At 50.4% G+C, this 13474-nt stretch overlaps 1 protein-coding gene across 2 annotated transcripts; it reads right to left on the minus strand.

The window, feature by feature from the left end:
* Positions 1-1177: 1177 nt before the first annotated feature.
* On the minus strand, positions 1178-2835 carry LOC136328443 (lymphocyte antigen 6H-like). Of its 2 annotated transcripts, none has more exons than XM_066264604.1 (4): positions 2698-2835; positions 2510-2593; positions 2130-2252; positions 1178-1826 (listed from the first exon to the last, which is right to left on the minus strand). In XM_066264604.1, exons 2-4 carry the CDS (start codon positions 2559-2561, stop codon positions 1585-1587), a joined length of 417 nt encoding a protein of 138 aa, XP_066120701.1. In that variant the 5' UTR covers positions 2562-2593; positions 2698-2835; the 3' UTR covers positions 1178-1584. The 2 variants fall into 2 exon arrangements, with proteins under 2 accessions (XP_066120701.1, XP_066120702.1); XM_066264605.1 differs by having other exon boundaries at positions 2510-2566; positions 2698-2796.
* Positions 2836-13474: the final 10639 nt, after the last annotated feature.

Raw genomic sequence — 13474 nt, forward strand, 5'->3', positions numbered from 1 at the left:
AGAGGAACAGACACGGTTGAGAGACTCCAGGGCGGCAAACAGCGTTCTGGTGTTCCTGGAACTGACCCACCTGAATTCCAAGGAGCAGATGAAGTCTTACCTGTTCCCTGGCAACACACGTCAGCGAGAACTTCACAACCCTATACACCCCCAGACTCCCTCTTATCAGGGCTTACACCCATCTTGGCCTCAGCCCATCTGCACCCAGCTGAACTAATAAGTCCATTGTGTTACCTCCCTGGGCCTCCTGGGGTTCCTCTCATGAACCTCACACAGGACACTCTCTCCCTCTGCCCACCTCACCTGGAGCCCCTGTGCACAGGGTCAGGTGTGTGGTGTCAGGACCCTCACACAGGGGCTGCTGGGGCTGGGCAGACCCAGGAAGGAAAGGAGCTGGGGTCTCCAGATGTCCTGTCCCAGAGGCACACCATCCCCACCATAGGCCCTTCGCTTCCTCACATGGGGCCCCTAAGCCTGGGGAGCAGCAGCCGCCTTGTGGGGTTGGGACTGAGTCTCCCCTTCAGCTCAGGTGGTGAGAGGACCCCTGGGAGGAGCCCCTGGTCTGCTCTGCTCCCCTGGCTCCTGAAGGGAAAACTGAGCTGGAGCAGGGGGCAGGTCCCAGCCACAGACAGAGGGCCCAGGGCAGCACCCCGGGCTCAGCACTAGTCCTTCCCCCTCGGGAGGGCTGGACCCTGGTCCTGAGTCCCTCTGGCCTCCACCTTGAAGTCTCTGTGGGGTTCCTGAACCCACACTCAGGGTTCCAGGTGATGCAGCTGGGAGAATGGGGAGGTGAAGCTCTGGCTCCCCTTGTCCCTGGGGTCCCTGAGGGAGCAGCTGCTAAGAGGGGAAAAGTGTGAAAGACCCTAGAGGGGAGAAACCAGGCCCGGTGCCCTGGGAGGCGGCTCCCTGCACCTCAGCCACCACAGGGCCCTGGACCAGGGTCTCCTCCTAAAGGGTCCTGGGGGGTCCTGGGGGGGGGGCTGGAGGGCAGGGCGGGTGCTGGGGAGGAAGTGCTTCTCAGAAAGTGTGGGGGCTCCCTCCCCACAGGACAGAGCTGTTTCCCCCAGGAAGGCCCAGAGTGCCTGGCTGAAACTGGGCTGAACCAATCTCCCTTTGAAGGGGTCGCAGAGACCACCCCTCCACCCCCGGGGACGCTGAATGGCACACAGAGAGTGGGCAGTGCAGGAAGCGTTTATTTGCTTTCTGAGGAGGGGCTGGGGGCACACTGGCTGTGGGAGTGGTCGGGAGGCCTCTGGGTGCTGCTCTCCTGGAGGCTGCTGTTCAGCGAGGGCTTCGTGGCCTCTGCCTCTCTGGTCAGCGGTTCATTAATGGTGTTGGCCAAGCAGGCGGGCTTGGGGGCACACGGGGGGCTGGCATGAGTGGGCAAGGTTCAGCGCAGGGTGGAGCCTGCCCCCTTGCCTGGGTCTTCTTCCCGAAGTCCCTGGTGTAGGACAAGTCCAGCTCGGTCAGTGTGCGGGACACTCCCAGGTCTGAGCGTGTGTGCACGCGTGTGCGTGTGTCTGCATGTGAGCGTGCTGCCTGGAACTTGATTGCCCTGCCCCTTTTCTGTGCTGAAGAGGGTCCTCACAGCAGGGCCCAGAGGAGTGTGGGCCCCAGGCTGAGCAGGAGCCCCCCAGCGAGGGCCCAGAGACTGCGCCCGGCCCGGGTCACCCCATTACAGAGGTCACTTTCACAGCAAGAGAGATCCTGCACTTCAGACTTGGAGATCAGCGGATTCTGCACTGAGTTGGCTATGAGTTGCATAGTCTCTGAAGCCTCTTTGCAGGAAGGGGCACAAGACCTATGATGCACCTTCGTCTGTTGTCCTGTGGGCAAGAATAAAAGTGACTGGTGTTGGAAGCTTCATCCCCTTTGACCTCCCTGTGCTGACCCTGGTCGCCCTCTCCCAGGCCTGCTTGGCCATCCATTCCTCTGCTGGGAGGCCCATCTCGTCTCTCCAGGCCCTGGGCCTTCCTCCTGTCGGCCTTTGCCAGCTGCTCTGTACAGAAGGGAACTAAAGCAGGGTCATGGCACAGCCCCAGGTGACCTGAACATTGGCCCCTGTAGCACTCACATTTTCCACGAGCCCCCCTGACCCCCCCCTCATGGTGTGGGCACCGGGAACTCACCATTCGTCAGGGTCGTGACTAGGTCGCCCTTATAGCAGACGTTGGATCCCCCTCCACACGGGAGGACTTGGCACTGCGCCATACCCTGGATACCAGTACAGACGTAGCACCGTAGGCTCAGGGCTGGGGCCGGGTGGGGAGACAGGTCAGGCACAGATGACAGGAAGGCTGGCTTTAGATCCCCACGGACCAGAGCCACCAGTGGAGCCAGGTCTCTGGGCAGCCTCCCTCCCCCCTCCCGTCCCCTTCATGGGAACTGTGGCTCCTGGGATGGTAGGTGTGGGAAGCAGAACCTTCACAGCCTCACAAACACAGCCTCTCACGAGGGATTATGAACCCACCCTCCCGGGACAGTCCCTGCCAGTTGCCCTGGTGCTCACCATGATCGTAGCACAGCAGGACGGTCAGCAGGACGAGATAGAGACCTCTCATGGTTCCTGGACAGCATGCAATGCAGGGAGGGGCTGCAGAGTGTCCCAGGTCAGGTTCGAGCCTCCCCTCCCCAACCCTGGCCCTCCACGGCTGACCGCCCTGCGTGCCTCCCCCAACCTCTCCCTTATCCACTCACTGTGCACCCACTGGTAGCCTCAGCCCCACTCAGCGTGACGGCATCTGAAGCCACTTCCTTGATGCTCACATGTATGTACCCAACACCCTTGTGTCCCACCCCTAGGCTGGGATTTTTTCTACCCAGGGTTCTGGCAGGCAGACCCCACCCAGGTCCTGCAGTCCAAGGCCAAGAGAGGAGTGATATTGTTTGGCCAAAATATAATTTCCTCTCTACAACCAGTCAGATGTGTTGGAGAATTTCCAGGTGAAGTGGTGACTGTAGCACTCTAGTGGAATCTTTATAAGGGAAGTGTCTATATAAAACACATTAAGTGGAAATTTATCTGAACTCCAGAGTTGAAAAAGCCCCTAAACAGCAAAAGCATAATCAGGAACTTAGAAAAACCACAAGTTCACAGTTTGCTACCTGCGAAAACCCCTGGAGTAGCAATCTGCACCCCACATCCTGAAGTTGTTTTGCAGCCCTTATAGAAAGACAAAGGTTTTGTAATTTTAAAATTTTCCACCAGGTAAAACCCTTAGTTTCCAAGGCATGTGACAAGAACCCCCATGTGTAAGCCAATCGCTAAACGCCACACTCAGCTTCTGTACAGAGTCGCTTGCTTGCTTTACTATAAAACCCCTAGTTTGTGAGCAAAGGGTGTGACTCCTGGTGACTGCCACCTTGGAGCTCACCCCTGCGCAGGTTTGCATTTTGGCCAATAAATTTTTTGTACTCTCCAACGGACTCCAGCATTTGTCTTTGCGCGATTGGGTGCAACAGTGACCCTTCCACAGCTCTCTGCTGACCCTGTGTACCCTCCTCGGAACCGTGAAATGAGACCTGTTTTCCTTTCCTTCTGTACCCTGATTCTCAGCCCCACAGGTCTCGTCGTCATTGGGCCTTGGTGCATTCCTCAAGAAAGACGACCCCTAAAAAACTACAGAAGCAGAAAAATTTTTAATGTTAAATATATCATTTTTAAACCGCTGGACATGGAGTCTCAGATACCAAGCAAGTCGTTGTTATTGCGTCCTCCCTTGTAATTTCCTAGATTAAAATCATAATTTTTATAACCTTAAACATCTGATGCATATAACATCCACTTATTTGGCTAGCAAACCCAAGCAGAATAAAATGTGTGTTCCTGCTCCGTTTATTGCTGGTGACTCAGAAAACAGCTGTTTTTATGACACAAGCAAGAAGACACTAGTCTTATCTAAGAGAGACGTACTGAAATCACATGAGCTTGGACAGCATTCGTGCCAGTTCCTATATTTATGACAGTTTTTAGGGAGATTTCACTTCTATAAGCTCTGCTTATGTTTCAGCTAATCAGAACAATCTTCCTCATGGTATTTTATCATTTAGTTTGATAACAGTATAGGGAGGTCGGAGACCATCGTGTATACACCAGGTAGAGTACACGCACACACACAAACATACAGAAGGACACTGAGGCCTTGATTCTGAATGTCTGCCTTACAGAACTGTGATCGAGTGCATTTCTGTTGTGGTAAGCTGCCAGTCTGTGGCACTGTGTTTCAGCAGTCCTAGGAGCCCATAGGGCCCCATGTCAGCACCTGTCAGATGCGCCCCATCCTGCAGGACATCCTTGTAGCCCACCCCTGAGAGTTCCACCCCCTTGGCCTGGCGTGCAGGAGTCCCGGGTTCGATTCCCGGCCAGGGCACACAGGAGAAGCGCCCATCTGCTTCTCCACCCTTCCCCCTCTCCTTCCTCTCTGTCTCTCTCCTCCCCTCCTACAACCAAGGCTCCACTGGAGCAAAGTTGGCCCGGGGGCTGAGGATGGCTCCATGGCCTCTGCCTCAGGTGCTAGAATGGCTCTGATCGCAACAGAGCGACACCCCAGATGGGCAGAGCATCGTCCCCTGGTGGGCATGCCGGGTGGATCCCGGTAGGGTGCATGTGGGAGTCTGTCTGTCTGCCTCCCCATTTCCAACTTCAGAAAAATCCAAAAAGCTGACAAGCCGCCCCAAGGAGGGGCTCCAGACACACCAGGACTTTTGATTCAACACCCACATGCTCGAAGCCCCCCAAGGAGGAGCATTCCGGACATACCAGGACTTTTGCCTCAGTATCCCCTCAGGCTCTCCCAAACACTATATAACTCGCCCCTAGTCTGTAACCGGTGCTCTTCTCCCTGGAGAAGTGCCCAGCAGGGTTCCTTCCTTCCTTTCAATAAAGCCTGTTACTCTGGTCTTTCGGACTCCCATGGATTCCAACACGCACCACCAACACAAATTTGTTTGTTTGCGTGTGACCACCCTGTTCCAAATGCGGTTTCCGCCTCCACCTAACTCTTTCTACTTCCAGCCCTTCCTGCTGAGAGCTACTTCCCCTCGTGGGAAAAGTCAGCCGCCCGCCCATTTCCTGTTTTCATCTGGTGCCGAGACCCCCTGGCTCCTGCAGCTGTGCCGGCTTCTCCTTTCTATTTGTAACTGAATTCCTGCGTCCTCTTTCAGTCCTGTGGTCTAAGTGCTCCTCGAGTAATGCATTTCCGGCTCCAACCTCTTCACTGTTGTCGGGCAGATAAAATGTATTATGCTCATTTTGTTAAAGATGGCGCTGCCCACGTGGAAGCCGTTGCCCAGGTGATGTTAATGTGTGTTGGGGGCGGGCTGTGGGTAGGCAGAGTCCTTGTAGCCTGGGGCTTGGTTTTGGGATTAAGCCTTTCCCACCCTTTTTGATGTGGGGTGGTACAATCCTATCATGCCTCAGAAAGTGACTTTGTATTAGAGACTTCCCTATTTTGTATATTGGATTAAAGGTTTTGGTTTCTTACACTATAAAATGGGGGCAGAACGGGAGCTTGCTCTCTTGGTTCCTGAGATTATCATTAGAGGAGAGAGCAGAAAGGAGAGCAGAGAAAGGCCACATAGTGGAGGCCAGGAGAAGCAGCTAAGATGGCAGAGTGTTGAATGAGAAGCCAGTTTGTGCAGAGTTTGTGCAGGGAGAAGGAAGGAGATGGGGAACAGAGGTGAATAAGTCTGGTGAGCTAGAAACCTTTGATTCTAGGAAACTCGGATTAAGACAGTAGCTTTGTGAGCACTGAATGTGAGTGGGTTTTAGAGCCCAGTGTGTGTTTTTACTTGCCCACTGGGTGCAAGCTAGGATTAAAGATGATGGCCCACCAGTTTTTGGCTCCGTTGTTTCTTTACCGACTGTCCGAATCCAATGTGAACCTGCATGGGCCGGGCTGCTGTGATGGAGGCCCTGGCCACTGGCTTTACACTTAGTGTTGGCAACGCCGTTTTACAGAGGAAAGGTCAGGCTTCTTGCCCTCTCCTTTCTGGGGAGAGTGGAGGGAGAAGAATGCAGGAGCTTCCTGGCTTGCGAGGACAACTGGGTCAGATAAGTCATAATTTAACTACAGAGCAAGGATGATAGAACTTATCTAAGAATCCCTTCACTTCTCTTAAAAGCCTTTAGAAAAGAATGTTTATGTACCTTAATTAGGAATTCCTACATTCAGACTCACCTTCCCCCCTGGAGTCCTGAGAGTGACCTATACCTACCTCTAGACAAAGGGATCACGAGACCACTCCCCTTGCTTGAAAAACCTGCGTTCTGTAACATTTTATATGCTTTCTAATAATCATCCTTCTTGAAATCCTTTATATGGATTGTAAAGCCAGTAGCCACGACCACCATCACAGTAGTCTGGACCATGCAGGTTCGCATTGGATTCGGACAGTCGGTAATGAAACAACGGAGCCAAGAACTGGTGGACCATCCTCTTTAATCCTAGCTTGCACCCAGCAGGCAAGAAATACACACAGTGAGATAACACTTCCCTTTCCATTCAGGGCTCCCAAAGCCACTGACTTATCTGAGTTTCCTAGAATCAAAGGTTTCTACCTCACCAGCCTTACTGACCTCTGTTCCCCACCTTCTTTCTTTCTGCACAAACTCTGCACAAACCGGCTTCTCCTCCAGCACTCCGCCATCTTGGCGGCTTCTCCTCTCCTCCATGTGCCCTTTCTCTGCTCTCCTTTCTTTGCTCTCTTCTCTAATGCTAATCTCAGGAACTGAGAGAGAGTAAACTCCTGATCTACTCTCTATAGTATAGAAATCAAAACCTTTAATCCAGGGGTCTCAAACTTGCGGCCCTCGGGCCGCATGCGGCCCGCCGAACAATTTTGTGCGGCCCGCAGACTAATCCACAAAGTTCAAAATATTTTGGATAAAATTAAGTAAGCCTAGGGGCCTACTTGTATTTTTCATTTCTCTAGCATCCTAGCTAGATATTAGCTTAGTTAACAGCAGTTGTGATGCGAACTACAGTTTCTGGTCGTTTTGTGACACTGAAAAGTGTTGTGTAACAGTTGCCTTTTGTAGACCTAGTGCGGCCCGCCGAATGGCTGTGATCTTGCTCTGCGGCCCACATGCTGAGTTGAGTTTGAGACCCCTGCTTTAATCCAATATACAAACAAGGAAGTCTCTGATACAAAGTCACTTATCTGAGGCATAATGGGATTCCTCATGAGCGTGCACTACCATTATCATGCAACAGTCAAGGGTGTGGAGAAAAGCTTAGTCTTAAAAACTAAGCCTGAGGGTCCTGGCTGGTTGGCTCAGTGGTAGAGCATCGGCCTGGCGTGCGGAAGTCCCAGGTTCGATTCCCGGCCAGGGCACACAGGGGAGGCGCCCATCTGCTTCTCCACCCCTCCCCCTCTCCTTCCTCTCTGTCTCTCTCTTCCCCTCTCACAGCCAAGGCTCCATTGGAGCAGGGATGGCCCCGGAGCTGGGGATGGCTCCTTAGCCTCTGCCCCAGGCACTAGAGTGGCTCTGGTTGCGACAGAGCGACGCCCCGGAGGGGCAGAGCATCGCCCCCTGGTGGGCATGCCGAGTGGATCCCGGTCGGGCACATGCGGGAGTCTGTCTGACTGCCTCCCCATTTCCAGCTTCAGAGAAATACAAAAAAATAAAAAATAAAATGTTAAAAAAAAACCCCAAAACTAAGCCCTAGGCTATAAGGATGCTGCCTGCTTACAGCCTGTCCCCCAATGCAAACTATAAGCAAGCAAGCATATATATCGTATTTACAAACTTATTTGACTAACATTCCACCCCTTTTGCTCGTTTCACAGTCTAAAGCACAGGTATTTCTGCACAAGGAAATTAGGCACATGACACAAAGTACAACAGCACAAATCATACAGTTTCAACAATCACAAAGATACACTTCACCAGTCTCTGAGCACTTTGCCAAAAGCGCAAAATGTCCTCCGCCTTCCTTCTAGCCATTTGAAAGGCTTCCCGGGGCAGGGGAGTGCTTCCAGCAAAGCTGCCCCCTACCCCCGTCAGGGTATTTCACATTGTCCAAAATCTGAAAGTCCATCCAACAAAGGAATCGTGCCCACTCCAGCCGTAGTCCAGGAATGTGTCCACGCACATGGGGCCTCAGCCACCCCCCTCATCCCTGCCATTCTGGCAGGTCTTACACTGTCCCAAGAGGAGCATGTGACAATGGCAGTCAGCATTTCCATCTCTGCTCCGGAGAGCATGATGGCATGCACCCCTATGTCCCAAAATCGCAGACCTACCAGGGACATAGTAGGTGCTCCTTCCAGCTGGGCTCTCACCTTCTGGAGACTGCGGATCACAACTCCAGCCTGATTCTCCTCATCCTCCAAAGAGGAACTGAAAACATCAGCTCCTGCTGCCGGCCTTGCAGCCCCGGGCCCAGCCTCAGCCCCCGCCTCAGCCTCAGCCCTGGCCTCCTGCCGCTGCTGGCTCTCCACAACGTCCAAGGCAATCTGCAACTCACGAACCTGTGATTCCTTCTGCAGCAGCTGCTCCATTTCCAGGCAAATCATGCGAACCTGGTCGGCCTCCTCCAGTGCTTGCTCCAGCTCCAGGGTCGGCATCTTTTTCTCCCACGTTTGCTCCAGCTCCTTCCACTGCTCGGTTTGCAGGTCCCGGGCAGCCTCTTCCACAGAGCTCTCAGTTTCTTCATGCATGGCTGTAAAAGTCAGCCAGCCTACAGCCCCCAAAAGGACAGCCATGGGGAACCCTAACAGCAGCCAGTCCTCTTCTCCACCACTCAGAAGGGGTGGTGGCTCCATACTCATCTGTATCGAATCCTGCCACAGACTATGCCAAATGTAAAGCCAGTAGCCACGGCCACCATCACAGCCGCTGAAGGAGAAACACAAACTGGCTTCTCCTTCAGCACTCCGCCATCTTGGCTGCTTCTCCTCTCTTCCACGTGGCCTTTCTCTGCTCTCTCCTCTAAAGCTGATCTCAGGAGCCGAGAGAGAGCAAGCTCCTGGTCTGCCCCATTTTATAGTGTAGAAATCCAAACCTTTAAGCCAATCTACAAATAAGAAAGTCTCTGATACAAAGCCACTTATCTAAGGCATAAATGGGATTCCTCATGAGAGTGCACCACCCCTATCATGCAATAGTCAAGGGTGTGGGGAAAAGCTTAGTCTTAAAACTAAGCCTTAGGCTATAAGGACCCTGCCTGATTACAGCCTGTCCCTCACACCCAATGCAAACTATAAGCGAGCAAACATATATCATATTTACAAACTTATTTGACCAACATGTATACAAACTGGTAAACTAAACAAGTGGGGACTAGGTTTCCTAATCAGCTAGCCCCAACACTTTTAGCAAAGATATTTTCACTTAGCCTCTCTCCTTATCCTAAGCTAAACATTTTGTTGTGGCAACAGGGATGGGGGTAGACATTAGAAGATTTGGGAATGTCTTTGCCAGGTATGTAAAACAATTATCACTACTGTGTTATCTCGTGGTGTAGGAATGCTTTTTCCTTTTAATAGATCCTATAGATAAATGTTGTAAGCTTAACATTTTTGACTAAATAATTGACTAAATTGACTATTGTACCATGCTCCCTCCTTACCCACCTGTAAAGCCAGTAGCTGCGGCCACCATCACAGCCGCCTGGCCTGTGCAGATTCACATTTGACTCTGACAGACGGTAATGAAATAATGGAGCCAAGAACTGGTGGGACATCATCTTTATCCTAGCTTGCACCCAGCAGGCAAGAAATACACACAGTGGGATAACACTTCCCTTTCCATTCAGGGCTCTCAAAGCCACTAACTTATCCAAGTTTTCTAGAATCAAAGGTTTCTACCTCACCAGCCTTATTCACCTCTGTTCCCCATCTCTTTCTCTCTGCACAAACTCTGCACAAACTGGCTTCTCTTTCAGCACTCCACCATCTTGGCTTGCTTCTCCTTGCAATGCTAGTTTCAGGAACTGAGCGAGAGTGAGCCCCCCCTCCCCGTCTGCCCCACTTTATAGTGTAGAAATCCAAACCTTTAAGCCAATATACAAATAAGGAAGTCTCTGATACAAAGTCACTTATCTGAGGCATAAATGAAATTCCTCATAAGAGTCCACCATCCCACATCATGCAACAGTTAAGGGTGTGGGGAAAAGCTTAGTGTTGAGAAGATTTTAGGATTAAAAGGGTGGGAAAAGTTTAGTTTTAAAACTAAGCCTTAGGCTATAAGGACCCTGCCTGCTTTCAGCCTGTCCCCCACACCCAATACAAACTATAAGCAAGAAAACATATACATCATATTTGCAAACTTATTTTACCCACACCACCCCAACCAGTACTTGATTTTGTATTAAAGAAGGTCTAGAATGGTAAGAGGACCTACATAATTTGGGATCGTGTCTGTTGGGCAGATAAAATGTATTATGCTCACTTTGTTAAAGTGGCGCTGCCCACGTGAGGCCATCGCCCAGGTGATATTAATGTGTGTTGAGAATCCTTGTAGCCTGGGGCTTGGTTTTGGGATTAAGCCTGTCCCACCCTTTTTGATGAGGGGCGGTACAATCCAATCATGCCTCAGAGAAGTGACTTTGTATTAGAGACTTCCCTATTTTGTAGATTGGATTAAGGGTTTGGATTTCTACACTATAAAATAGGGAAGGAGCGGGAGCTTGCGCTCTTGGTTCCTGGGATGATTAGCATGAGAGAGCAGAGGGAGCAGAGCAGAGAGCAGAAAGAGGCCATGTGGCCAGGAGAAGCAGCCAAGATGGCGGAGTGCTGAGTGAGATGCCAGTTTGTGTAGAGTTTGTATCTGGGATAAGGAAGGAGATGAGGAATTGAGGAGAATAAAGCTGGTGAGCTAGAAACCTTTGATTCTAGGAAACTCGGATAAGTCAGTGGCTTTGTGAGCACTGAATGTGATTGGGTTTTGGAGCCCAGTGTGTATTTTTTACTTGCCCACCGGGTGCAAGCTAGGATTAAAGACTGTGGCCCACCAGTTTGTGGCTCCATTGTTTCTCTACCGACTGTCCGAATCCAATGCGAACCTGCATGGGCCGGGCTGCTGTGTTAGTGGCTCTGGCCCTGGCTTTTGGCTTTACACCCGTGGATTAAGATACAGTATTTTACAACAGAAACTACAAGGTTGTGGGTTCGATCCCTGGTCAGGGAACACACGGAAGCAACCAAAGAATGCAGGACTGAGTGGAACAACAAGTGAATGCTTTGCTTCCCCTTCCTCTCTCTCTTCTGTCTCTCTAAAAAAAAATCAATAAAAGTTAAGCCCTGGCGGGACAGCTCGGTTGGTTGGAGCATCATCCTGGAGCAAGAAGGTGGCCAGTTTGATTCTCTCACCCGGGCACATACAGGAGCAGCTCGGTGTTGCAATGTTCCTGTCATTCTCTCTCCCTGTCTCTCTCTAAAAAAAAAAAAAAAAAAAAAGAGGCAAAAAGTTGGTCTTCTCAGAGAGAGGCTGATGACCTCCTCACCTGAGCTATGGTGAGGAAGGAGACTCCCCCTTGAAATAAGAGGCTTCAAGGATATTTTATAATTTGGCCAAGTGTTCAGAGAGAGTTTGTAATGTGGTAAGGTGCTGAAGAATTGCAAAAATTAATATTAATATTTTAGAAGGAAGAGTCAGGTTTCTTGCCCCCTCTTTTCTGGCTTACAAGGACATACTATGTACTGAGATAAGAAACCCACTTTTACTAAGAGGCCTAAAAGGCATATTATGATTTAGGCCAAGCATTCAGAAAATTTTGTAAATGTGATTTTTATACTTGTGTGTAATTTACAAGTATAAAAGATGGCCAATCACATTCATGCTTAGAAAGGGCTATTATAAATATATTGTAAATAGAGAGGGTTTTTTTGTTGTTTTTTTTTTTACAGAGACAGAAAGAGTCAGAGAGAGGGATAGACAGGGACAGACAGACAGGAATGGAGAGAGATGAGAAGCCTCAATCATCAGTTTTTTGTTGTGACACCTTAGTTGTACATTAATTGCTTTCTCATATGTGCCTTGACCGTGGGCCTTCAGCAGACTGAGTAACCCTTTGCTCAAGCCAGTGATCTTGGGTCCAAGCTGGTGAGCTTTGCTCAAACCAGATGAGCCTGTGCTCAAGCTGGTGACCTTGGGGTCTCGAACCTGGGTCCTCCACATCCCAGTCTGATGCTCTATCCACTGCACCACCGCCTGGTCAGGCTAGAGAGGTTTTTTGAATGGAAGGAGGAAGGGGACTTGGACCCCATCTCTTCCCCACAGCTAACCAGGTGCAGGGGAAGGGAAGAAAGATTTAAGTAGCCCTTTCTTCTCCCCTTTCTTTCTCCTTAATGGGCGATTTACAAACGCTTATCCTCTGACATCATCTAGCCCCTTCCCATCCTGAAATCGTGTGATTGATGTATGTACCTCTAGACTAGTGGCAGTCAACCTGGTCTCTACCGCCCACTAGGGGGCATTCCAGCTTTCATGGTGGGCGGTAGCGGAGCAACGAAAGTATAAATAAAAAGATAGATTTAACTATAGTAAGTTGTTTTATAAAGATTTATTCTGCCAAACTTAGCGAAAATCTGATATAAAGTACTTGGTAAGTAATTATTATTATATGCTTTAACTTGCTGTAACTCTGCTTTATAAATTTTATAAAGTAAAGTTACTTCCCTACTTTATAAATCACCATTACTGTGGAACCAGTGGGCAGTTAGAAAATGTTACTACTAACAGAGATACAAAAGTGGGCGGTAGGTATAAAAAGGTTGACTACCCCTAATTTAGACAAAGGAGTCACAGGACCCCTCCCCCTCCTTCTCCCCCCAACCTGTATGTGATCAAGTGTATATAACTAGCCTCAGAGCTATATTTGACGCTACACGATTTGGGTCAGCTATACCTCGTGTAAGTCATATGCAGCTGGTTTATTAATAAATCTCCTCTTGGCCCTGGCCGGTTGGCTCAGCGGTAGAGCGTCGGCCTAGCGTGCGGAGGACCCGGGTTCGATTCCCGGCCAGGGCACACAAGAGAAGCGCCCATTTGCTTCTCCACCCCTCCGCCGCGCTTTCCTCTCTGTCTCTCTCTTCCCCTCCCGCAGCCAAGGCTCCATTGGAGCAAAGATGGCCCGGGCGCTGGGGATGGCTCTGTGGCCTCTGCCTCAGGCGCTAGAGTGGCTCTGGTTGCAACATGGCGACGCCCAGGATGGGCAGAGCATCGCCCCCTGGTGGGCAGAGCGTCGCCCCTGGTGGGCGTGCCGGGTGGATCCCGGTCGGGCGCATGCGGGAGTCTGTCTGACTGTCTCTCCCTGTTTCCAGCTTCAGAAAAAAAATAAAATAAAAATAAATAAATAAATAAATCTCTTAAAAATTCTTCTGTATCCTGTCTTGGTGTTTCTATATAACCCGTGGAATTAAAGTATGCTACTTTACAACAGTAAATATGATTGTTTGTGTAATTTATAAAATCTCAAGATGGCCGATCCTATTCCTGCTTAGGAAGGGCTGTTGTAATGTAAATAAA

Source organism: Saccopteryx bilineata, chromosome 3, assembly GCF_036850765.1.
Source record: "Saccopteryx bilineata isolate mSacBil1 chromosome 3, mSacBil1_pri_phased_curated, whole genome shotgun sequence".
NCBI classification, from domain to species: Eukaryota; Metazoa; Chordata; class Mammalia; order Chiroptera; family Emballonuridae; genus Saccopteryx; species Saccopteryx bilineata.